Genomic DNA, 26,918 nt, shown 5'->3' on the forward strand with positions numbered 1-26,918 from the left:
CAATAGCAGGTTTCAACCTTTAGAGGGCAGTCACTGTGTGTATTTATACACAATATGTAGAATTTTAATACTTTGTACTCAAATGTCAAGAGCTGGACCTAAATCAGTCAAATACTAAATACCTGTTTATATTGCTTTTCTGGACAGACATCAGTTTTCTCATTTCTCAATCTTAGCAGATTAGCTTGATTTCTTGAAATGTCTCACACATTGCAAGAAATTAGCAGAAGGTGACAAGAAAATGACCTTAAAATTAGATTTAAAAAAGAAGGTAGGATGATGAGAAAATTATTTTTAAAAAGCAAGGAATTTCCAGAAAACTATACTTATAATTACAATAATTTTATATTTATATTATGTAACAAAAATATAATAAAATAAATAATAAATACAATGATTTTTTTCCCTTTTTTTTTGCTCATTTTCTTGTAACGTTTTCACTAATTTTTTGCAATTTTTTGTGGCATGTCTTCTTTAATTGCTCATTGCTTTCTCCCCATACAAATGTTCATTTTGTTTGTGAAGTATTTCTTATTTCTTTCTTTTTTTCTATTTCTGCTTTTTTAGAGAAAAAAAGTCAGGAAAGAGACGAGACGGTGCGCAGCAAAGGGACTGCTGTAAGGATTATTCCTCTCAGCGGCCGAAATCACACGAACACGCAGAAAATAAGAGTCAGGTGATCAGAGTTTCTGTCTATTTAAAGGATAGTTTAATGCCAAACACCATACTAACACTCATGTACAACATCATAAAAGTCAAGAGAAGAGACACATTAAAACGAGGTACAAACGATGTCTTTATGTACAATCATCTCCGGGACTTCCTGTGGTTTCCATATTAAACACAGTAGAAGATATAAAAATAAAAACACGAGTAATAAACTGTTCCAAGATTGTCTGTAGCTGGTTTCGATGAAATCTACTGATGCAGATTCTTTTTCAAATCCGCACTTCCGTACTGAACTTTTGCAGCGTTTGCTTCCACGTTTTGATCCATATGTTGAAAAACGAATCCGACTGTTTTACTGAATGTTCTGCTTAATATGTCGATTTCCACCGTGAAACACGTTTTACAGCATTTAGTGCGACGGAAATCTTCCCATCTCCATCTAACGTTACCTACAATATCTACAGGGCCGATTCCAGTTTTATCAAACTGCAGACGGGAAAAGGCGATAAAAAATCCTTAGTTTACATCCCTCTCTTAAAGGGAATACAACATTCACATTTGTATTTCTGCAGGAAATACAAACTGATAGCTTCGATAAACTGCGTCCGAAGGAATTATTATTGCTCGTTTTCTTAATCCTTAAACTGTACACAAGTCACATTCACGTAAAGACGCACTTTACATCAGTCAGTGTCTGTCACCAACACCGGGCGTAAAAATCAATACAACTCATGTACAGTTTTTATAGGTGACAACCTGTCAGACAGACTCCAACCATTTGGTTTAAGTTTAAATACAAGTTGATAGTACTGCGTAAGACTTCAGTACTTTGAAAAATAGCGGACATATACTGTACTTTCAAAAAAAAAAGAAAATTGCTGCTCGGCTACATTCAACCACCTTATAACCACGAGTGACGCCTTAAGGTAGAAATGCGCAGAAACGCGTATAAAATGGGTCATTTTTCTACGAAACAAAGACTTCAGGGACGACACGCTCAGCAGACCACAAACGGGAAACGTCTCTAATTAATTAATTAACATCCTTTGGTAAAAAACGGTTAAAATTTTGCATTTTCTCTGCAACCTCTAGAGCTAAAGATTGATACTATGTGTGTGTTAATGTTCGCTACACATCAATAAAAAAAAAGAAGAAGAAAAATCTAGATATAAACAACATATTTACACAAAGTGTTTGGGCGGTCATAAATTACTGTACTCGATACACACTGCTGGCATCGCCCGACGCCGAGCATCGACCCAGCAGTCGCCAGAGATGTTGAATATATATATTTATACTGTATAGAGTGCCTTATTGCACCTTAACACAAAACATTCACAGGCTATACAAGTTTACAGCTGGAAGCCAGATTCATCTCCGAGTCCCCAAAACGCACATTTAATCAGAAGTAACAGCTAAGTGTTCTCGTTGAGGAGAAAATTTGAGTTTTTTTTATTTCCTTTAAAATGTTGTAACTCTCATGTTATAACTCTCAATACTTGATCAGTTTTTGTTTGTTTAAACTGTGAATTTCTCCAAAAATAAGTGTTTTTTTAATATTCATCTGGTGTAAAAAATCTGCTTTTAAGGGATAGTTCAGATTTTTTTTTTTAAATTATCCTCAGTCAGTGCATAACCTGCAGCAGACGGCGGTTTGCCCAAAATTTGGAGTATCAGGAAAAAGAAGCGACATGGAAGCTAAAGTGTTGTGCGGGGAGCAGCAGCAAAACGTTTTTTATCAACCTAAAAAACTCTTTAATGCTGCGTTTTCATGGAATCAGGTTTAAGGTTCCTCCAGCTTCAGAAATTAGATTTAAGACTTTTTTAATGCCGCTCGTAGAGAAATTTAAGAACAATTTTATACAAAATAAAACTGAAGAAAAAAAAACACAAACTGATTTTAATAACTTAGGAACAATTTTGCTCAAATGTTTATTATAACATTAAATAAGACTTTTTTGGTAAAGTTTGGAAGTCAGATGATTTACTTCAGATGCTGAATTTTTTTCTGAAAGTTTCTAGACTCACACGTGAAAAACAACCAGACTGTTGTATCATCAAAGCATCAAAACTGCTTCATCACTTAATGATCCACATGAAGGAAACGTAAGCAGCATTTAGTAAATTATATTTTAAAAAAAAGATTATTTTGAGATTTTAAAATGCAGCACCACAAATTTCCTATATCTTAGCATTTTCAAAACTTTTGTTAGAATAATTTAAGACATTTTAATATTAATTAAGGCCTTATTTTCTAGATTAATGAATTAAATGCCTCTTAAGACTTTTAAGGCTTCGCGGGAACCCTGAGGTCGATGGCAAACGAAGAACACTTTCTTAATGTCATGGCAAAAACACTATTCACTATTATTCACTAAGGATGAAACAAAAATCTATTCAATATTTATTATTTTTATGTATATATTTAAGTTACTGTCCAGCAGACCTGCTGTTTTTTCACTTTGTGTAAAGGAGCTTTTGTATGTAACATCTGGTTGTTAAAATATTTGAACTCTGAGCAGCAGCGCCGTCTGCTGTTTCTGTTGCCGGCTTCTCCTGATTTCACCGTCCTGATTTTCAGTTTCCTGTCTCCCTGATTCCATGTGAACGCAGCGTAAAGCGTTCGCTTTATTCAGAGAATATTCAGCACTTTAACTTCCCCTTTAAGTCGTCCGTCTGCACGCTCATCAAACCCAAAAAACTCCACTGACAAAAACAGCGATTTTGGCTGAGTGGACGCAGAAGCTGCTCGTTTATCGCTGCTTTGATCAGTTTGTCAGTTGTGTTATTTTGTGACTTTTGTGAATCTGAAAAAAACATTTAAAACACCAAAGTCACAGAAAAACAAACAAAATACGTGTTTGAGGCAGCAGACGAGCAGCTCCTGTGTTCAGCGATGTGAAATTACAGTTTTTTCAAAGGAGTCTGATCTGAAGAGAGCAGGTTAGGTTTCCCGCTTTCTACAGACAATGTAAAGCAGCGAAAATATTCTAGATAGAGAGTACACTTAAACTGGTAATTTTTTAGGCGGCTAAAACATGTTTTGCAGCTGAATCCGTCCACAGCAGTGCTTTGCTTAGTCTCCATGTCGGTACTCCAGCCTGCTTCTCCAAACTGGAGGCGTGCCGATTGTAATCTCCTGTAATATACTGACTGAATATAAGCGCCTCATACAGCACCGCTCCAAAAAACACCAAAATATGCCTTTAAAATAATAAAAGTATATCTGAAACGGGCGTTTTTTGCAATATATTGACAGCAGCACCTGCAAATCTATTTCATGTACGTTGCAGAATTTGCAGTGTAAGCTTAACAAGTTTGAACAACGTTCCTGAATCCGTTTTTTAAAAACAGTTTGGCAACTAAATCCAGTAACAGCAGGTTGTAAAAATCTGCGTGAAGCTACTGTGTGTGTGTGTGTGTGTGTGTGTGTGTGTGTGTGTGTGTGTGTGTGTGTGTGTGTGTGTGTGGAGTCGTCATCACTGCGGGTTTGTTGTGTGTAGACGGTCAGTGCCGCAGTAACTACGGTGTTCTGTACTTCACCCGGTATTTGTTAATGTTGATGTAATGGAGCACCTCGGGGTCGCAGGTGGTGGTGCACGGCAGCAGGCCTTCTCGTCTTTCTCCCATCAGCCACTTGCGGTTGTCGGCAGCCATGTCGCTGGTCACGTGCTCTTTGGCCCAGGTGTCCAGCCAGGCGTGGAAGCGTCTGTGCAGGCGTGTGTTGACCCGCTGCTGGGACTGAAAGAGACCGAACAGCTCAGCTCAGTTACCACAAATACGTCGTCTCATTTAGTCAGTTAGTATCACATCAGGAGGAAATGGATTCATCAACTGGACCGCCGAAAACGGAGGACTGTTCTGCTTCTTTACTTCTATAAACAGACAGAAAATCTTCAGTATTTATCCTCTGGGTACTCAGGGATTTCACTTTCCTAAAGACACCAAAGATAACGTGTCTATGGTGAATTTAACGTGTCCTGCTTGACCTCTGGTGGCCACTGAGGTAAAACTTTGCTTTAAAAATTCAACATACAAACCAATACAACAGACAGTGGTGGAAAAATGAATGGTAATTAAGTGCATTTACTTAAGTATTGTACTTAAGTACAAATTTGAGGTACTTTCACTCCCCTAGATTTCAGAGGCAAACATTGTACTTTTTACTTCTCCACATTAAACAGAACACTTTAGTTACTTTACAAATATTTGTCAATAAAAACACAGCAGGAGTTTAAAAGGTTTTCTGTTTTGTAATCATTAAATTAGCATTTAACAGTTATTAAAGTACATCCGCAACAAATAGGTGGTTAATTAGTTAACTGAGAAAGACACTTTTTTGATAAACTTTGTTTTTTTTAATAATTAGATTTTTGTTTTAAGTTCAATATCTTTGGAGGTGTTTTTTTTCCCAGTTTTTGAAGTAATTTTGAGGGGTTTTAGGGTGTTTTTATTTTCTTTTTTTTAAATAATTTTGAGTTTTAGAGTGTTTTTAATTGTTTAAGATTTTTGGAGGAGTTTTTCTATTTTTTTAATTATATTGATTTTTGTTGTTGTCTTTTTTATAAATAAGAAGTTTTTTTGAGGGGGATGGTTCTATTTAATCATTGTACGTTTTGTTGTTTTTTTGGTTCCTTGGAAAATTTTGATTTTTTAGGTTGTTTTTTTGATTTAATAATTTGAGGGTTTTTTTCAATTGTTTTTTTTTTTTAATAATTTTGAGTTTGGGGGTGTTCTTTTATTTTCCTCTAATAATTTTGAGATTTCTTTAAAAACATTTTTTTAATAATATTGATGTTTTTTTTTTGGGGGGGGGGGTCTTTTTTTCTAATAATTTTAAGGTATGGGTGTTTTGTTTTGTTTTGTTGCATTGGGTACTTTATTTTGAGTACTTTAAGTATATTTTCTGTATTATACTTACTTACTTTTACTTAAGTACCATTTTCAATGCCGGACTTTTACTTGTGATAAGAGTATTTCCACTGTGTAGTATTAGAATATTTAGTTACGTACAGGATCTGAATACTTCATCCATCAAATTAAGCCCATTAAACAGCTTTAACGTGATGCTGCATTCAAATGTTTCGTTTTGGCTGATTCTTTGTCACTCTGTTGTGAATAAACACAGCAGGATGTTGGTATAGACACATTTGATTAATTTGAATTCTCGGAAATGACTTATTTTCTGCGTACCTGGTGAGCCCGTGTCAGTGCCGTGTGCCTGTACATGTAGTCCTCTGACTTGCAGACATAGACCATCTTGTAGGAGTTGAGCCTGAACATGCACAGGTCGTTGTCGCCGGCCTGCGACTTGTCCGAGGGGCCCTTGTTCATTCTCTCCTGCTGCAGCTGCTCCCATCCTCTCTGGCACTTCCTGATCCGCCTCAAGTTCCTGAAAACAGATCGACAACCATCAATTAACACGAACTGATCGCGGAGAAAATCTGATGATTAGTCCACACAACATACATCGAAAGGTTGCATCGCGTTTACAGGGAAAGTTCCCACAAATTTCTGTAACAAAAACATCTGTGTTATTGACTGGAGCGTGTCAAATACAGCGATTTTAAAGCCCAGGAGATGTGTTCAGGCACAATACACATGACATTAGGCAAATTTGAGAACAGCATAGTCAAATTTGAGAGGACTGTCCCTTTAAACAGTTATATTTTAAACCCATGCATTGCAACTCACCGAGTGACCGAATTAGATAGGGAGTCAAATCATTCGAGGGGAATGTGGATCTATAAGAGCAGCAGAGGCAGCAGTCGTGATATTTCTGCACAGTGCACTTCCGATGCACAGCCACATAATTCAAATATGAAATCTGCTTTGCAAACAAATATTTGAATTTGATTTTGTGCAGGTAAATAAAAAAATGCAATTATTCACCCCACCTGAATGAAAGTTTTAAATGTGTACTTACCACTGAGGGTTCAGGTGAGCGGGGACTGAAACCATGAAGCATATTTTTTTTTGCATTCAGGGCTCCACTTAAAAGACATGACAGTGAGGCCAAATTCAAGTCAAAAAACTGTTAGTGACAAGAAAATTGCTGCCTGATAGGAAACCAATCCAAAATATGAGCTCAGAATACTTTGATGTGCACAAACTTTCACCAACAATGTACGGAGTGTTATGATCATGAGATGAAGACCCAACACAACTGGAAAAGAAACTGCTGGATTTTTTTTTTTAAAAAACTGCATTTGAAGATTTTTGTGAAGAAGGAAGTCTTTTTGTGCTGCTGATCTCTCATAGATTTGATGAGAAAAAAAGGGGACAGGATGTGGGTGAGCCCACTGATAAATCATAGTCAGGTACCAGATTTATGCAATGGGTTAAATAAGATAAAGAGAAATTTTTTTAAAAGTGTGTGTGTGTGTGTGTGTGTTTTAAAAAAGCCTTTTGAAATGTTTATGGTAATGGACAGCCATCTCAAAGGAATAAAAAAAAAACAAAACAACTGAAAAAAAGCACCAAAAAGCAATGACAGACAGCTTTATGTGCAACACTCATCTGGAGCTTTTAGACACAAACACGCCTCCATGCACAGCTCTGAGGTGTCGGGAAAGAAAAACACCAACATGAACGTACAATTTAGACAATCATTTTATTTACAAACCCTACTCCTCTGTACAAGTGTTGCAGATAATGTGCTTGACTAGAGTTTTTAAAAACTTATGGAGCACTAACTTCTGTCAAATCAGTGGAAAAAAAGAAACCTCACCCGCAACAAAAAGTTGCACCGTTTCCACTGAAAATTATTACAAACATAACACTGAGTATAACAGACTTAAACAAATGGACATTTGAACATTTACAGTTGCAAACAGTAGTCAAATACAGGACCTTTGATCTGGATACAATCACAAACAAAGGGCATGGTAAGGTAGAAAAAGGAAACCACTGTCCTCTCAGGTCCGACACAACAGCTTCAGTCTCTCAAACTCAGCTCAAAGACATCGTAGAAAAATCCAATTTAGATGAAAAACTTGGAACCCATTTGTTTTTTTGTGCATTCAGTGACTTTTGCTTTTATGTTACACAATGAAAATCATTTAAATTCCATACAATGTGAATAATCAAACCGAATGATTCCTCAAAGCCGTCTAACCCATGATCAAGCCAAAACCATTTTTAAAAAACCTCACTATGAATAAATAAAATTCCCATTAAAAAGGAACTGAATCGATGAATAAATAAATTCCATAGTTTTTTTTTAAAAAGATGGTCACGTAAAGTGCAATCTTCCATGTGAGGTCAGAAACTGAAAAATGATGATTCTTTACAAACAGGAGGGCGTTCAGACACGGACAGCACTTCACTCTACTCTTTTTTTTTTTAATGAACCTTCTCAAACCCTCGCTGTTTGTCCGTCACTAAAAAAACGCAGAGTTCTTACGCCCCCCAAAAACGTTTTGAGATTATAAAGATCTTCCTAAGTCAGGCTTGTGCAGAAGTGCCACTGTTTCTATCTCTGAAAATGAGTTGTGTTTGGCAGCTGGTTTGTCAACAGTGGAGTGGCTGCGCGGCCGACTAGAGCCTCAGGACAGAAAGTATGCAGACAAGAGGGACACATGGCTGGGGCCTCACCTGGGGAGGAACACGGGCTTCTGGGACAGGTGCTCACGCAGCTCTGGAGATGCAGAATCTGAGTTCAGGTATCTGCCGACGTAGTCTGACCACCTCTGTGGAGGACAAAGATAAACGTGTTGCAGCTTATATGCTTTTAAAATTGGAATATTTGACCATTAATCCCTGTGCACCCATGAGGGGTGGAAATAATGCATTACCCTAAAACAATATCAGTACCCAAAGAGGTTGCAGTGAACTGTTCTTTTTAATGTCAACTTCTGTTTTTTTTTTTATTTTTATTTTAGCAGCGGGATGGCTGTGGTTCAGGAGGCAGAGCGGGTTTTACACCAACTGGAGGATCGATACTAAACTGGAATTTGCTCCCGTTGGCTGTGCCACGTGTGAGTGCACATGAATGTTTAAAAACTGAGTAGCAGGGACGTCCGGGGGCTTAGTGGATAAAGCAGGGGCCCCATACATGAAGGCAGTGTCCTTGCTGCCGTGGGTTCGATTCCAGCTCGCAACCCTTTGCTGCATGTCATCCCCCCTCTCTCCACCTTTCACGCTATCACTCTGTCCTATCTAATAAAAAAAATCTTTAAAAAAAACAAAACTGAGCAGCAGGCAGCTCCTTATATGGTCGTCTCGTCTGCCGGTGTGTTAATGTGTCAAAATATAAGGAAAAAAAAGGTTAATCACTATCTCTTGAAGCCAAGGAGAAAACTTAAAATCGCTGGTTTTGTCCAATCAATGGTCAAAAAAACAACAATAAATAAAGCAACGCATTCTCAAAATGCTAAATGATGACTTTAGTGTATGAACTGCAGTTGAATCCTGAGCGAGTCGTACCTCTGCCTCCGCTGGCTCATCAGAGTTCACCTCCTCCGTGTCCAGCAGCTCCATCGCTAGACTGACTGTTCCTCGACTCTTCACGAACATCAACTGAACAAAACACAAGAAATCACAGAAAATACGCATAAACAAAGTTTTCCAAGCAGTTTAGACTAATGCACGATGTCATCGTTACTCTCTGGGCTCGTGGTACCTTGAAGCAGTTTTCGTCGGACATGAGCTGCTCTGCTTTGCGCTGGTAGGCCCCCTCTGCTGTGGCTCTGGACGTCTGCGTGGACAGACTGCCCCCCGTGGCTTTGTTGGCACTTTCGCTCAGGTACATGTCCGTTACACGCGCACATACGTCATCCGTGACGAGGTGCTGAAGCTGTGAAAAGCAACAGGTTTAGTATAAAACTATGCTCACAAATGAAAAAAACAACATTGATGTGTTGCTATGATAACTCATATTCTGACATGTTTGTGCGACAGAAATTAATTCGTATGATATGATGTCGAGTGCGCCGACCTGCCGGACGATGCTCTGGATGAGTTTGTCCATGGTGAAGGCAATGTAGGCATGGATAGTAAACATTTCCCTCAGGGAGTCCTCGTACTGAGCCGGCTCCATGTTTCCATCCAGAAGATTTCGCACCATTTCCAGAAACACTGAGTAATAGTCCTCCACGTCAACATCCACTGCAGGAAGAAAACAGCAAACGAGGTTTATGGTGAGAAAATACAAAGCATGATATAACATGGATATGTGGACGAATCAAAATCAGTTTTAGTTGGGATTTGAGCTAGCCCGGGACCTAACAAATCAACGAGTTAATGCTTTATTTGCTCTGGTGGATGCGTCTGTTCTCCCTCCTTTTTAGACAGATTTTTAATCATCCTCCGATGAGTCGGGCAAATCACAGCTGTTTATCGAATTCGGTGTGTTTCAGGCTGACTGAAGCCTTCATGCTTTATGCAACATATGTGATGACGTCATCTTTGGCTCGCACACACTCATGCTTTTAATGCTGTTTTTAATGCAATTTAAATGTCCTTTTAAACAGTGTTCTTTTGCACTTTGTCGTGATGCTTTGGCTTTGAATCGCCTTTCTGCTGAAATGTGTGATATAAATATACTCGCCTCTGCAAGCATGACCATGCTGAGTAAAGGACTGCCACTGAGGCATTTGTAAAACAACAGAGATGACTGATGTGGAGTTTTTGGTTGAAGTAAGTGTTGCCAAAACAAACCATTTATCACATATCATTTCTGAAAATTTGGAACAGTTTTAAATAGTCATCTTCCCTGGTATTGATGCCATTAGCACTACTTTCTGCTCTCTCTTCTATCCGAAAGCGAGGCCCGCCTCCTGTCACTCACTCACAATGCTGTCTTCTCATCATCCATCTCATTTTCTTTGGGTTCATATAAGCTTGGCAGCACAGTTTTGTTTTGTTTTTTAGTTGTTCTTTATTGCCTTTTGATTGAGTGACAATCTCAGAGGCTTTTAAACATGTGCACTACTGCAAAAAGACTATTGTTTCCACAATGTAAAAAAGGTTTAATGTCATTGTTAATATTGACAACAGTCCAGTAGTGAGTGCAGTCCAAACCAAGACTGTAAAAGGCGTTATTGTCATGTTATAGTCTTTATCTTTTAATAAAAAAAATCTTTAAATTTATTCAAAAACAATTCTGTGGAACCGAAAATTGGTATTTAAGATTGATATTTTTCAAGGTATTGTATTGAACACTCGTTCACAAATATATTGATGCTACACCATCACGGCTCATCTCTGCTCGCTGCAGTCTGTTCATCACTCAGCCCTACATGGCATGTTTTCTTGCTCTGATTTGTTGTAAATCTTTCAAATTGGGTCCAGAGGTCCATTTTGGTCTACAGCCATTGATATCGCCCCATGGAAATCAAAAAAATGAACTGAGAGGTTCCAGACTAATTTTAATTTATTTTATTTAACCTTTATTTAACCAGGTTGGTCCCATTGAGATTAAGAATCTCTTTTTCAAGGGAGACCTGGCCGAGTCAGTCAGCAGTAATAGTTTTGTCTGGTGATGTTGGTCAGATTTGACTACAATGACAGTAAAACTTCAACATTAAAAAAACTTAAACCGCTTATTTTCTCACTTACTTGGCTCCTTCATCTTCAGTTGGATTGCTGGATTTTCATTTTTCTCCCTTTTCAGCCCCAACACTTCTCTCTCCCACTCTCGCTCGCGGGCATCCTCCTCAATCTGCTTCTCCGCCTGCCCGTAGATCCGCAGCAGCCGAGAGCAGAGGATGTGGTGAAGACGGAGGAAGACGTACCAGTAGTTGTTCACAAAGAGCATGTTATAGGCGTCGTCTGTGCCCCGCAGCTTCTGAGCTGCCGTGTTGCTGAAGAGGAGCTTGGACTTTGATGGGCTGCTTCCCGGCAGACCGTTGTGCTTCTTGGGGCCGTCTGGATCCATCTCCATGGCTTCTTCCTCCTCCTCTTCCTCCTCCTCCACATCGGAGAGCTCGCCTCGCCGTGCAAAAAGCAGGTCGGGGATGAAGTGGTGGATGATCTGTTTGATCTTGTACTTGTCTTCTTTCTGGATGCCCACCTGTCTTTTGACGTGGTGGATGATGAGGGCAGCAGCGTCCTCCAGGATTTGGCTGTCGTCGTAGGTCACGGTCATGTGAGGGCCGCTCGGTGGCGGTGTGGCAGTTTCCTCTGATGCTCGCTCCTGGCGCTGCAGGGACATAGACGGGAGCAGATTTAAAACTTGAAGTTTTTCTCTTATTAGACAGTTGCATTATGAGAGCAAAAACAACTTAAAAGCATGAGCTGGTGTCCAATTTACAGCCTCACAAAATAAAAAAATCTGTATCAAAAGCACCACCAACAACCCTTTATCACAATGAAACATTATGTTTTCCTACTTTAGAACTAATCACATCGTTGTCAAGAGAACGCGTTTACTTACGTCATCGTATAGCATCTCGATTTCATTGAGTAAAGTCTTTGAACGCAGCACTTTGGTGTCATTCTGCTTGAAGTTGATGCCCTGATGGTCGAGTGACTTCAGATAATACTTCTCATTCTGCTCCCGCCAGATTTTGTTGAAGCCTCTCTGGGCTTCTCTCCACTCCTCCTCCTTAATTTTTAATCTGAAACAGGAACAAAAACGTGATGCAGAACCTGAAGTGGTCAAATCTTACATATGAAAACTTGATGAGAAACTAAAATCACCTTTTCAGCACTATGGGGACAGACACGGCTGGGTTCTTCTTGAGCCCGTCGATGATGTCGTGGGCTTTGTCTCCGTATATCCTCTGGATAGCTTTGCGGTGAATGACCTCCGAGGAGCCACCCATCGTGTTGTCCAGCTTGAAGCGCAGCTGCTCCTCAGCTGACATGCGCGAAAGCCTCCGCTGCACCGTCTCCAGGGCTCGTATCGTGGCGAGGTTGGCTTCCAACACGACATCCAGCTAAAGGGGTGAAATCATTGTTAGTATAACAGCGTTTTTACAGCAGAAGGCAAGTTAGAATTTAAAGCTTTTAAGACTTTATTTTATGCCATTTGGAATAAAATTTTATAGCAACATTTAAGGAAAACAGTAAAAACAAGCATCAATAACTTAGGGTAAGAAGCAATTTAGCCTTGTAACATAAAATGTGATTTTTTTTTTGTTTTGTGGAAGCGATGAGGATGAAACAAAACTTTTAAGTGCCTGGCATTTGTTGATGATTTTGTGTTTCCCTCTCTGCATGTCGGATTCCACTGCCTTGATTCCCACCGTTCCAAAAACTTTTCTTTTTTTTTTTTTTGCATGAATTACACTGAGCCTCATTTGCATTGCCTTGTACTGATAAAATAGTACTTCCCCTGTCTGAGCATTTTTAAGATTTTGAAAGCCTTATCTTGGACAATTTAATACCAATTAAGGCCTTATTTATAAAATAATGAATTTAAAGCCTTTTCAGACTTCTTAAGAATCCACGGGAACATTTCTGTCTCTATGTCTGATTATTTCTGCTGGTGTCAGCAGCAAGGTTTTCACTGGAAGGCTTTTCTGTGCTCTTTTTTTACTCTCAAGCAGTGTGCATCATGGAGAGAAAGTGCTGTGTACATTTTTAAAACCACACAAGAACTTTCAGTTTTTACTTTTGAGAGGAAGAAGACAGCACGTTTATTCCTCACCTCAAAGCGCTCGTCCTCACATCTGTAAATGTGCTCCTCATATTGAGTTTTCTTGGAGCTCACAAATGTAGAATCCTCGGACCACGATGGGAACGACACCCAGGTGTCATTCAGAACCTGCAGGAGGACATTCAGTTTCATTCAAATCTCATTTTTGCAAGGTTGTCAATTTGACCACAGCCACAAATATCATAAAACACCAAAAGCAGAAAGTCATTAAATTTAAAGTGTTAAAAAGGAAAGGATATTTAGGTCCCACTGACTCAAAACTTGTAGTTTGATTGATTGTGTTCTATTTTATTCTTATGAATACGAACTTCATGTAAATGCAGCAATTAACACATTATTTGTGACATAATCTCATTAGATGATTGTTACCTTATCATCACCAATTTTGTGTAGCTGTAATAATCTAGTAAATAAAGGAAAAATGTCATCTTAAATGTGAGAATTTGCTGATTTTCATTGTCATTTGAAAATTTTTGCATTTCTTACAATTTATCAGACTAAACAGGGAAGAATAAAATTCATGCTCCGATGACTTGGTAAATTTCTTGATTTATCATTTAGTCTACAAAAAGCACTAAATGTTCATTCTAACACATTAATGCAAAATTATTTTACTTGCATCCTCCTTTATTTAAAATAGACTATGATGATCTGCTATCAATTTATCAATTTCACAGCACATTTCACCGTTATTTAGTGCCTGGGAAATGTTAATCACAAAACAAACCCAAAAGCTTGCATACATTCCCCTGTGGGAGAGATAAACAGGTTACGATGACACAAACACCTGTAATAAGCAGACTTCCTTCAGTGACTCACCTCTCTGCACAGCGGCGTCCTTCCTGTGCATTTGGGTTGCTGGTAGCTTTTGGGCAGTGCTCTGTAGCTGGACCCCAGCCTCTTGCAGGAAGCGTAGTCGATCTCCATGGCGATGCCCTCTGTTGCACGCTCCTTAGGTAAACTCTCCGCATGGCTCGACTCCCCGTGACTCGACTCTCGGTAGCCCAGGAAGTTCTTAAACCACGTAAAAAGCTCGGGGAATTTCCTGTCCATCACAAAGAACATGAAATAAACAATCAGAAGTGAGACTGCGAGCAAGCGGTTGACCGATGTTGTAAAACAGACACACTGATAGAAGGGTTTTTTTAGAGATGTAAGTTTTAAATGTGATGTTGAAACTACAATTTGGTTTTTGCACCTTAGCGATCATTTTTATTGTTTTTATAGAAATATATTTTTTTTAATAAACTTGTTTAACAAGACAAGCAGAGGATAATTATCTTCCCTTCAACCTCACAACAATATGCTTTGACATACAGACGACCATTATTCTGGAAAACCAGAACTCCTAACTTTATTAAAACATGTCCATCATTACTCTAATTTAAACATTGAAAGAAAAAAACACACCTGCGTCGTAATCAAAGTGTGAGTTGTGTTTATGTTTTATGTAATGATAATAATAAATTTTATTTAAAGAACGCTTTTCAAGAAACTCAAAGACGCTTCACGTTGTAAAAAGGATCAAAGAATACAATTATAAACATAAGAAACATGCCATAGAAATTCATGACATAAATTAAATATTAAAGGCAGTTTAATGTTTAATTTGTTCATGTTTTATGTGTTTGTGTCTGTTTAATTTATGGCTGTTATGACTACTTGTTTTGTCTGTTATACAGTCATGCTGATGCTGTGTTCAAACCGAATGCAAAGCGAGCGTTTTGCACGGCAAGTTTACTCACAAAGTCAATGCAAAGACGCTTATAGATGCAAATTTGTGTCCATCGTACAAGCTGAATTTTTTTTTTTTAACTTGAGCGAGAATTTCGTGTGACGCTGTGTTGCGATAGCCCGTCAGCATTAAGACCTAGCTGAGATTCTCCTGATGTTACTGAGATCCAGAACTGAAGGATAAACAATGTCGCTGTCTGTGGACACACGGAGCTTCACTCAGCGTCGGTGCTGCACAGAAACAGGCTCGGCTCTTGTGCACGCTATTTTTCTTCAGTTGCTTTTTAGCAAAAATGATCCGAGTGATTAAAGTTGGTCTTTCATGGAAAATAAACAACGGAGGGTGTGTAATGTGCTGCTGTGACAGTCTGATAAATGATGTGTGTCTTGGTTCACTCTGCTTCAGGGCAGTAAACCTGCGTGTTTACATCCAGCTATCTGTTATATTTCACTGCAAACCAAGTCAGCCGTTAGCTGCCATTCCCAGCTAATCCAAGTACAATCACAGCTACTGAGGGCAAATTTTGTGCAAACTGCTCTAAAAATACTCCAGCAGTCACATACATGCGAGAAACGTGATGCAAACATTTTTAGCGCATTCGGTGTGAACGCGGCATAAGATTAGAAATGTGTTAGGTATCAGAATAGATTGTTAATTCCCAAGGGGAGTTTTTTCACTATAAGCCAATTTGGGTTTCTTACCTCTCCTGCACAATCCCTGCCAGGTCTTTTTTTCCACATCTTATGTGCTGGTAAAATCATTTTTTTTTAAAATTTGTACTCAATTTATTTGTGATATTTCCCACTTTGTATTGCAACTGCTGCACAACAATTTTACCACACATAAAGTTTTTCATTCAAATCCGGCCGGTGTGACATGGAAATGTTATTTTACAAAAAACATCACTATATATTGCTCAGCAGGAAAATTATTAGCACCTGTTTACAAGTCAAGTCTTTTAGTTTCATGTTATTAATTTGCTGCAGTGCACAACAGTAGAAAATAATTGAAAACTGCAGGTATTTGTAACTGCAGCACCGACAGACTGTGTGTGTGTGTGTGTGTGTGTGTGTGTGTGTGTGTGTGTGTGTGTGTGTGTGTGTCTGTTTATACTCACCCCAGAAACGGGATGACTAACTGGACCAGCTCAGCACGAGAGATCACCTCCTGGTTGAAGATGTGAAGACACCGCAGGAAGTTGTCGTACGCCTCAGAGCTCCGCAGAGCCTTCTTCACCTGTTTAAGTGTTTTCAGAGAAGACGAAAATAAATTAACAAACTTCGGAATTTATTTACCAGTAATACGTTGGAGCTCATCGTGTTATTGAGGAACTTTAAATAAACAACACTGACCTTCTCAAAGAACATAGTTTCAGTGCTGGTGCTGTGTTTGCTCACTTCAGTCATGCCGTGGTCCTTCCCCAGTATTTTGGGCTTCTTCTGCAAAGATGTAAAGACACGACAAAATTAGGATTAGGGAAAGGAATCAAAAATGTTTCATTTTGAAAATAATAAATGTTCAAATAAAAGAGAATAATATTATTTTGAGATTTCATCGACATCGACCGGACTTGTGAATTTGTGTATAAGTATGTACACCTAATAAATGAGTTGCCAAGCATTTTCCAGAATTTTTTAAAAGTATTCCTCAGACATTCATTCATATTTCACACTCTGACGACTATTTTCTGACATATTTTCAGACTTTCCTTAAGTAATATGCATTAAAATACAGAGGACCTTCTCTTTAAAAATAACTAATTCCATCATTAAAATTAACATCTACATTACTGTAGATCTCATTTATTTAATTTATATTGTCCTTATTGAGGTGAGATTCCCTTTGAGCCCCTTGGGGGCTGCACAACCTTGTCTTCTTTTATTGTTGTATTCCTGTCTTTTTGTGCTACTAAACCTCAAACCATAAACCTATTTGCAAAAATTTATAACACTTCATTCATTCCTTTGGGATGCATCTAATCTTTCGGTGTACAAACTTTTGTAATTTGTACTTTTCTTTCAGTTTTATGTTGTCTTGACTTGGATCAATTATGCATCGGTTATCTTTTTTATGTGTGATTATTGTTATGTAATTGGGGAGGTATCATCATAAGCCATTTTTGGCTGCTAACGTCTCTTACACAATGTTTAAACTTTTTAAATTCTTACTGTCTATTTAATACATATGTATATGCAAATAAAGTAAACTAAAACCAACAGTCTTATAAAACATCCCTACAATTAATCCTCCATGAGGGTGCTGCTGTATTTGTGAGTATTTGTGAGTATTTGCAGCAAACTGACAGCAGAAAGGAACAGACAGCTGAATAAATGCAAACAGTGAACATGTGTAGTGGTGTGAACCTTGACAGGTGGTGTTGCTCCCACTCCTGCAGGTCTCCTGATTGGCAGGCCGTTCTGGCTCAGTCTCTGTTTGTTGTTCAGGAGGGGTCTCTTCACTGTGCCGCCGTGGTCATTGCGCACCGAGTCCGCCCTGTCTGGTGTCGTCTTGCCCAGCAGCTGACAAGAACATTATGAGCGTCACAATCTCGCCAAAGACAAGTCACGAAAATTTTATAGGAGGGCACAAAGAAAATGTGTGTGAATAAAATCAAATTTTTGTAACAGCCAATATATGAAGGGGAGCCTGTCCAGGCAGGATAAAAGGCAGCGAAGGCACTAAATGAATGTAGGGAACATTTGACTCAAGTGTTGAGCTCAGTAGTGTTAGGTAGTAAAAAATGGGAAGGACCCATCCTGAGTGTTACAGCTATAGATTACTTGACACATATTTTTTAGGCATTTGCGGATAAGAAAACCGCTAGCGGCTGCTAACTTTACTCGCTCGTTCAGCATTCCTTCATTGCTCCTAATTTCATAACTTTTCCAGATATTTCAGGACCATGGGAATCCTGCTTTCTGTTTGCACGACCAAGAACATTAACAACTAACGCTGCCTTTCCAAAGTCGGAGATTCAAATCATCAGTCAGTAACCCTCAGTTGACAATGTGTTTTTTCTGCAGTGACACAACTCCCAGCAACTTAATACGACAGAGTCTGTCTTTTGTTTGATATCTAGCATCTGCAAAAAATGCTGCACATTTTAGACCCCTCGTAAGCACGGCTGGCTTGTTTACTATATTACGTGAATGCTGCGTCCTGCGAAGCCCATTCCAACTAGGACACTTTATAAGAAAAACAAAACAAATCATCCTATTTTCATATTTACCAGCCAAATCTGAGTCGACTGGCATCATTCTGAGACGGATGCAGCCCTTTTCACCAAAGCAACTTCCTTAGTTTCATCAGAGAGACTCACCATTGAGCTGTTTGCGTCTGGCAGGAACTGTCCAAACTCTGAGAGCAGGTCCTCCTGGTTCTTGAAGAGTCGTGCCACCTGAGTGTAGACCTCCTGCTCAGTCAGAGCTGGAGTGTAGTTTCCTCCTGCCTCTTTAGCATTTCGTTGTTCCTTCTGGAAAATGCATCAGTAAAAATGGTAAGATTGCCACTGTTTGTATTTCATTCATCCTGTTCAGTTTATGCTACATGACCTTAATGTTTCTTGTGTATTTTCTCACCTGGTACGTGTGGAGGATTTCCAGGAAGGCTTTGTAGATGTCTGGCTGACCCTGAAAGCGGTTCTTGATCTTGTTGACATAATTTATGGCGTGGTTGAACTCCACAGGCTGGTTGTTCTGGAGAGGCGGCCCACCGGACGGCGTGCTGCTCACAGGAGTGTGGGACTGAACCGACGGTGAGCGCGGAGAGGCGTACGATGGGATGGATGGGTTGGGCTGGCTGGTGGGCGTGTGGGCTGGAGACTGAATTGGCTTAAGGGATTGACAGAGGGGAACACAAGCGTTGTTACAAACACTGGTTTATAGATATATATCAATATTGAATATTTGATTGGTTTCAGTACTAATTTTGCACAGTATTGATACTCTGGTACCACTTGTGCTTTCTAGTCTCATTATTAATGTTTACTACTGTCATCATTCTGGTGTTCTCTGCTACCAACCAAGAAAAGACAAGCTGTTATCTTCATGTTATGACCTTGTTATATTTAACTTTTAATTTTTAAATATAACTTTTCCTCTCAATTTTCTCCTTGTACTCAAAATAATATTAAATGTCAATATATTTTAAAGCGTTGTATCAAAGTTAGAAATTCCAGTATCAGGGTGCACAGTAATTCAGTTGGTAGAGCAGGTGCCCCATGGACAGTGGGTTTGTCCTTGATTCAGTGGTCGCGGGTTCGATTCCAGCCTCGGCCCTTTGCTGCATGTCACCCCCCCCCCCGTTAACACTTGAGCTCTCCTGTTCATTAAAGCATAAAAGCCCAAAAAATAACTTTAAAAATAAATGAATAAATAAAAAATTCTAGTATCACAACAATATGACATCTAAATCTCACTGGGGTTTTCTCTATAAACCCAAACATTGATTTGTTCACGTTGCAGAATTGCAGAATGAATACACAATACTGTACTATGCATAATTTTTTGGAGGCATTTTTCTAATAAATGATAACTTAAAAAGTTGCTTAAAACTTCTGGTCACATTTAGGTCAATCTTACCAATTTTGTACTGTGCTGCTCTTGACTTGCAATAAAATTAAAAGTTTAATGACTTTTTGTTTTTGGAAATCTGAGCAATAACTCTATGATACTCTGTTGAATCGATCAGTGCTGCAGCGTGTGTCCTACCTTGCTGGTTTTACTCGGAGCAGGTTGGGTGGGGGCGGGTGGGTTGGTGGTTGTGGCGGTGGTGTGCGGACCGGCCTGTGGCAGACTCTGGTGCTGGTTGTGGCTCGTAGGTTGGCTGGTCGCTCCGGTTACAGGGATGTTCTGAACTGAAATACCGTGAGGGGTGATGTAGTGGATCTGGCCCGGCGTGGTCACGTTGACCAGATCGTTGGTTTGAACCTCGATCTTATATCCAGGGGGCAGGAAAGTGTTAAAACCCATAATGAGATCTGGATGGCCTTTGAAGAGCTGGGACACGCGGTTGATGACTCCAGGGGTGTCGATGCTGCAGTGACAGAAAGAACGACGGGAATTTAGTATCTGATTCCACAATAGCTGGGTCCATGGATATTGTTCTGTATGTTACATGTTATACGCTAAATAAGAAAAAGACTATTTTCTATAGACTTTCTCCAAATGTTGCCAAAAATTAGAACTCGCCTCTGAGACTTGAACTCTTTCATGATATCAAGGAAATCATTATAAACTTGCGGCTGATTTCCAAACTGCAGCTTCACTTGATCCAGATAAGACAAGGCATCTTCAACCTGCAAAATACAGAATGAACAGTAATTAAAAGATTTCATCTCCAAAAAAAATCGCAACCAGTAAAAACTGAATAAAAATGCACAAAGATGAACGTTCATCAGCGTAATGTTAAAGTTCTTGCTTTGTACAATGTAAAATTAACTATTTAAGTTCACATTTGTGAATGCATTTTAAAGTTTGTATGTTTTTTTGTGCAGTACCTTCAGCCGCTGAAACTGCTGTCCTTGGGTTGAAGTCATGGGTGCAGGCGGATGAACGTGACCTTGGACCACTGTGGGGCCCTGGGGTTGAACTGCCAGGCTGTGTGTGTGAGGACCAACATGAGGTGCAGCGTTGTTATGTCCATGTCCGTGTCCGTGTCCACTTGTGCTCTGAGGCATTGTAGGCACCTGGTATTTAGGGAGGAATTCATAGAAATTTAGGATTCGTAAAACTTGAACAGGGTTTCAACAGCTTAAGGAAAGTTAGATTCAAGACTTTTCAATACCATTCTGCTTGAGATTTACCACCAGTTTTACATTAACCAAAATTTAAGACAAAAAGAAAAAACGAAAACAAACTTGAACCAATGTCAATCACAATTAGGGAAAATTTTGACCAGATGAGCCGCTGTTTGTTGGAGAGTTTGTGTTTTTCACTCTGCATGTGAGATTTCTCTGCTTTGGTTCCCATTGTGCCGAGTTTGAAAAAGTTTTTGCATAAATTACACAGAGCCGTGTATGCACTGCTTTGTTCCAGATCTTCCGTATGAAACAGTCAGTTTTAATTGAATGTGCACTTCTTCTTAATGTCACCTGAGCATCCTGAACCAGAACAAAATATGAGTGTTGTTGGTTCCACTATCCTCATCCGTTCAACATTTATGCTAAATGCAATCACAAAATTATTTTAAAAAATTATAATAATAAAAGTAAATAAATGTTACCAATTCTTTTAAGATTTTACAAGACAACAAAAAACAGTTAGCCATTTTAAAGATGGGCAGGGATCCTATTAAAGGTAGACATGTCCTCTAAATTAACCCTTGACAAAAATATTAAGTTCAGAGGCTGCTACTTTGTGAGGAGCTGCTTTAAACATAATTAAACAAAAAGCACTATTGTGTTTATTTCATTTGATCAGCTGACAGTAAGAACAAGTTTTAGATGGTCCGTAAAGAGTTGAGTCTATTTGTCATTCCTGAAAGGTTTTGAGTCAACGTGCTTGCTGACTTATATCCAAATATCCACTAAAGGCAGATTTTACTGGAATTCGGTGCTTGGTAAAAGTCCATCTAAGACCCGACTCCTGCTGTGGAGGCTGTTGTCGGAGCCGAACACACTGATGCCATCATACCTGGTAGCCTTGTGGGAGAGAATACTGGATGCCGGTGGATGGCTGCATGTTGTCTGCAGCTGCCTCTATCACAGTCGGGGCCGGGGCGAGGGCCCGGTGCTGGAAGCTGTCTGCAATGCCTTGAACTGGGGGACGACGTGTTTGCTGTTGCTGGGGCGCAAATATTGGTTCCTGGTCCTCCACACGCCTCTTCATTGTATACGCATACTCAAAGGGGCTGAAGAGGACACAAACAGATGGAGAGTAAACAGGCGGTTGGGTTTTAATCAGTGAACAAACCAACTATTTGAAGTACTCTTCAAGACTTAAAGTATTTCAGGTAAATGTCAAAGAAATCCCCACTGATCACAGTTATTCCTACACAAACTGTCTTTCCTACACTTTATTTCCCTGTTGTGTGAGACATGCCGATGGTTCCTGCTATTTTGTCTGCCCCCGCTCTCTAATGTTTTTGCAGCTACAATCTAAATAGAATTTTACTTGAAAGCCAAGACAACAATAAAATTACTAATTTAGCAAGTTATTCTTAAAATGCATAAAAAGAGCTGGATGGTGACTTTACTGAACTTAGAGTTGCACCCTTTCTGTAAACAATTGTTTTCAAAGATTTAATCCACAATATTGTTTGTTTAGGGTGTACCGACTGCATTGCATGCTATTCAATTACAATGAAACTGTTGCTAAATTACCTCAGACACTTTTAACCCTTTGAAACCTGAGTGAATTGGCCTGGTATTTTCTTAAAAACATAAGAAGGCAGCAAAGAGCAACCTAAGAGATGAGAAGTAACTTCAGTGACTAAAAAACTACCTGAAAATAAGCCACAAATACAATAAATATCATGCAAAATGAAAAAAAAATTCAAATTAAAAATCAAAAAACGAACAGGTAAATTACCCGAAAAAAGTAAATTTAATCAGATAGTAAATGTATTAATTATCTATAACATTATGGTCATTAAAAGCAGAGAAATTCTATAAAACTTTGCCACAAGTGTCACACAGGCACTTGATGGCGTTAAGTATTTGTTGAATGTTAACTACTCAGACTTTAGCCAGAGGCTCTAAACATCAGTCTAGACCAACAGATCAGAAACCTTCTGTGTTAAAATTATGACAAAAAATCAACGGGTCTATTTTGTGTAATTGACAGCATTTGGGCTAAACAGTTTCAGGCTACCTGATAAATAAACACTGCAGTCACCAAACTGACATTAAGATATTTCAATTCAAGTAATTGTTTTAATTTCAGCCTTTATTTGCACCATATTTACACTTGGAAAGCCATATTAGTGAATGAGAGTTATATTTAAAAGTTGACCAAGTTTACAAAAGGAATTTTTAAAAATTGTGAATTACAAGCATTAAAAAAATAAAAAACAATGCAGAAACTAACAGCGCACCAAAACAAAAGGCCATGAGAAAAGATAGCATTAGACTACATTTGTGTTCATGAGTGTCCATAAATAGACGTGCCATCATTGTTCAGCAGAATGGCTGTTGCAGCCAGTTAGGGACCGTCCTTCAATAGGCATTAGGGCTAAGGTGCTTCTTAGTCCTGCCATTACATTACAGTGAAGTTATTTTAAAATGAACAGATGAGTAATAGTCATAATATCCAATGCACATATTATGTCCACATGTCCTTTACTTCTTTAGTATGGTAATGGGACTCACGTTTGACACTGTTTTAATATTACACACACTCATTTTGCTATGTGCACAAAATGCGCTGTTTTAAAACCATTAATATGATCTGCTACCTTCACTGAGTTCATTTTTTCCACCAACTCTGGTCCATATCATAAATGTTAAATATTCACTGATGTTCAGAATTTTACCTCTTTAAATGCCAAGTTTTACTACTACTTGTCTTTTGAGAAAGTAAGCTCAGGAACTCACATGGTACATGTAAACATTTACTGATACTACAAAATCTCATGGTGAGTGCTATATTTGAATGCTATTTAAAATCCCAGTTTTTTTCTACATGTACATTTTTTTATTACAATATTCCATATCTTAAAGCCTTGACACTTGAGGGTTTTTTTCCAGACAGACACTGATCTATCATACTGTATATATTATATATTTTATTTGAATTTTCTGTTGTTTTACATTGTTTACTTATACTGTATGGTATTGTATTGTTATGCACTTTGTAACTGTGGTTTTTATCTAAAAAAATAGATATATTATTAAGGACTTGGCTCATCAAGAGGTCCATAGATAAGACAAGATAATATCAGCTCAATAGAAAAGGTACATTAAAAAAGAAGAAGAAATTAATATACATAAAGATATATAAAGACATACCACGGTGAATCAGGCATTTACATACAGACATGAACACCAGTGGCTCCAAATTACGGACTTAAACCTCACTGAACTCAGTTCAGGATTGGCTAATGCCAAAATAAAGCCATTTTCAGATTTTCCCACTCTACACCTATACCTATAAATCAGCAGATGTGACCAGATGGACTGTGGTCTCACACTAATAGAGTGAAGAAATGAGTCCTAATTTTTGAACTCTTAAGATTTTACGCGCCTAAAAAACAGGCGGTTGCTGACAAGTGGCTAAATCGCACTACAGTGTTTGTCGGGAGCGTTAGACGTCATCACACCGGACACAAAAATGAATTCAACCCACTTGTCCGCCTTTACAGCAACAGTCACGCTCAAACTTAATTTATCTGTTTATGATATTTTTTGATTGTGTGCGCTAAATTAATTCAAAAGTTGAACGATTCAGGGTGGTTGCATTTCAGTCATGCGACCACAACGTAGTTTGTTTATAGCCTATCAGTAGCTTTCTGCTTCTGGCGATTTCATTCATGCTTCAGTACACACAAAAGTGGCGTTCATCTGTGAATATAATCATGCTGAACAAAACGTGTAAGTATCATAAACTTGTCACAGAGCTTATTTTTAGCAACAATCGAAAATCCCATTCAAAAATCTTAAAAGGTTTTTGACGAGGGAACCATTGCGTTGCTCACTCCCTGGTTTGCCTACAAAAATATGTCATCCCTTCACCACTCTGTATACAGAAAACTGCACATTAACTCATTGAGTACCATTGACGTATATATACGTCAAAGTGTGTTTTCGGCGGCTGGCACAAAGCAGGCCCGGTCGCCCGAATACTGCAGGTAGGAATAATGGAATAGGACTCCGGCTGTATTTTGTGGGTTTTCTCTCTCTGAACTGGGGCCATGATTTGTTGCATTGTGCTGTACTTTGCATATTTATTTTACAATAAAATAACATTTGTAATACAATTTTCAGATGTCTTTTATGTCATTGATGGCAAAATTATAACATTCAAATCAGTGCTTTGCTTGACAGACTCCCTTTCACAAAAATGCATTTTTCTCAGCTTTCTATAAAAAAGTGGCCTCTTTGATGAAAAAAGCCTCTATTCAACTTCAGAATCAAAAACGGAACAAGGTGCAAATAAACGTTTTTTCCATGACAAAAAAGAGAGTTTTGAGGTCTAGAGGTCTTTGTACAAAATATTTTGTGGGTCTTGAAAGATGACTCAAAATGGCCAGAAAAGCTGGCACAAGCCACTTTCCATTATATAATAGGGCTGACACAATGAGTTAATACAAAACATAGAAAACATTAATAAAACACATAGAAAAGCGTTATAGAAATAACGATTATTATTATTCGTATTAATCTTATTTGAGACTTGCATAACATGCCCCTGTCACTCGGCACAGTTTAAACGCGTACAAAGAGAAGAGTAATTTGTTGACGCTCCCTGAGCGCACGTCACTGCAGTCGGTCAGCGGACAGCAGACATTGTGCCTCGCTCCCCTGCACCACCAAACACGGTGGCTGCGCGTGCGGTCTTCAGTCGCCGAGATCGCGTCTGTCGCACATCCAGCTTCAAATTTTCTTCACCGAAACGCGAAGCAAACACGACAGACAGTAAAAGATGGCGAATTTTGTCGAGTAGCGCTCCAAAAAAAAGGCTAAAATCCAGCTGGCAGCCAACAGTTTTAAAGGCGCTGTCTCGCTCTCTCGCCTTGTCGCTCGCTCGCTGTAGCCCTGCCTCATCCCCTCCCCCTCTCCGCCAAACACCGAGCTTAACGGTGTCGGTGAGCTGACCGCTTTCGCTTGTCCGGCGGCTGACGTTGGCTTTCTTTCTAGCTCCAAGTTATGTGTTGAGCAGACTAAACCTCAACAGATTTGAAGGCTCGTTGGCAGAAAGAAACAGCCGGTGTGTCACCGTCGGGTCATCGCTGACCGTCCTCAGAAAACGGGACTTCTTAGGAAAAAAATCCAAAATGAGCTGAATGTGTTGGCTAACTGTTATATCGAAGATGTCAAAAAGAAACCCGTCATGCTTCAGAAACAACCGGCTGCTTAGTTTATAACACATCCGACACGCCGGAGTAGTTAAATAAAGTCACATTGTAATTATTCTGCTATGCTAGCTGGTTAGGTCAGGAAGAACGCTAGCTAGCTAACAAGCTAACTAGCTTATCCACAACATTAACGTCGCATTAAGTTGTTCGTAAAGTTCGACAGAAAAAAATTAAACCGGTGCACAAACTGCGTCCAAACTTGCAACGTCTGTCTCATTAAAAACAACCACACTGGCTGTAAAAAATTACAAACGGCGAGAAGAAACTTACAACAAAAATGCATGTTGCTCAGCGTTAGCATGTCAGCTAATTCATGGTCGCCGCTAGCATGCTAGCTTACTTAAACTTATCGGCGCTTGCAAGCTAACGTAGCCGATATCAAAAGCACCGCGCGTTATTTAGTTGTTAGATAAATATACATTAAATTATTAAGTCATCGCAGAAAAGTAGCCGGTGTTAGATCGCTATGTGGCATGTTCGGCAAGGTTATATAGAAGCTAACTACTACATTAGCACAACAACCGACCCCCATCAGCACCTCCGGCTAACATGCTAACACTAGTTTAACTTACCTCGCAGGACTGCCACCAGCAACAATTTGACACACCAGAGTGCCGGGACAAACCAGTAACCCGCTACTGGTGCGTTCACCTGTCCGTGACAAAAAAGTGAAGTTTTGAGAGAGTGGTCGCGAGTGGAAATGTCAAAAAATGAGATTGCCCGGAGAGGCTACGTCGCTAACAACAGTGTATGTATGAAGCGGTGTTCCTGAACACAGAGGCGTGTCTAACAGGAGGGCGGACCAGTCTCCTCCCAGTCCAAACTGGGATTGGTCCGCTCTGCAGAATGAAAACAAATACAGTAAGGGCAGAGAGCCAGTGTCTTTGGTTAAAGGCG

General features: G+C 39.1%; 1 protein-coding gene across 1 annotated transcript; it reads right to left on the reverse strand.

The window, feature by feature from the left end:
* Positions 1-686: 686 nt before the first annotated feature.
* On the reverse strand, positions 687-26,826 carry LOC121946048 (paired amphipathic helix protein Sin3a-like). The gene is made up of 21 exons (XM_042490460.2): positions 26,594-26,826; positions 21,641-21,857; positions 20,506-20,694; positions 20,198-20,304; positions 19,718-20,042; positions 18,587-18,838; positions 18,328-18,480; positions 17,372-17,527; positions 16,361-16,447; positions 16,126-16,244; positions 14,093-14,318; positions 13,265-13,381; positions 12,313-12,551; positions 12,047-12,230; positions 11,230-11,812; positions 9,608-9,777; positions 9,293-9,466; positions 9,097-9,189; positions 8,266-8,360; positions 5,863-6,061; positions 687-4,410 (listed from the first exon to the last, which is right to left on the reverse strand). Exons 2-21 carry the CDS (start codon positions 21,833-21,835, stop codon positions 4,192-4,194), a joined length of 3,882 nt encoding a protein of 1,293 aa, XP_042346394.1. The 5' UTR covers positions 21,836-21,857; positions 26,594-26,826; the 3' UTR covers positions 687-4,191.
* Between the last annotated feature and the right edge of the window lie 92 nt (positions 26,827-26,918).

Source organism: Plectropomus leopardus, chromosome 1 (genome assembly GCF_026936395.1).
Source record: "Plectropomus leopardus strain MGB_pleo_1.0 chromosome 1, ASM2693639v1, whole genome shotgun sequence".
Taxonomy (NCBI): Eukaryota; Metazoa; Chordata; class Actinopteri; order Perciformes; family Serranidae; genus Plectropomus; species Plectropomus leopardus.

Coding starts and splice junctions, on each gene's coding strand:
- LOC121946048 (XM_042490460.2), bottom strand. CDS start 21,835: ATGAAGAGGCGTGTGGAGGACCAGGAACCAATATTTGCGCCCCAGCAA. Junction 17,528..18,327: donor CAGACGCAAACAGCTCAATG/GTGAGTCTCTCT, acceptor TGTTCTTGTCAG/CTGCTGGGCAAGACGACACC. Junction 9,467..9,607: donor TCCAGAGCATCGTCCGGCAG/GTCGGCGCACTC, acceptor TGCTTTTCACAG/CTTCAGCACCTCGTCACGGA.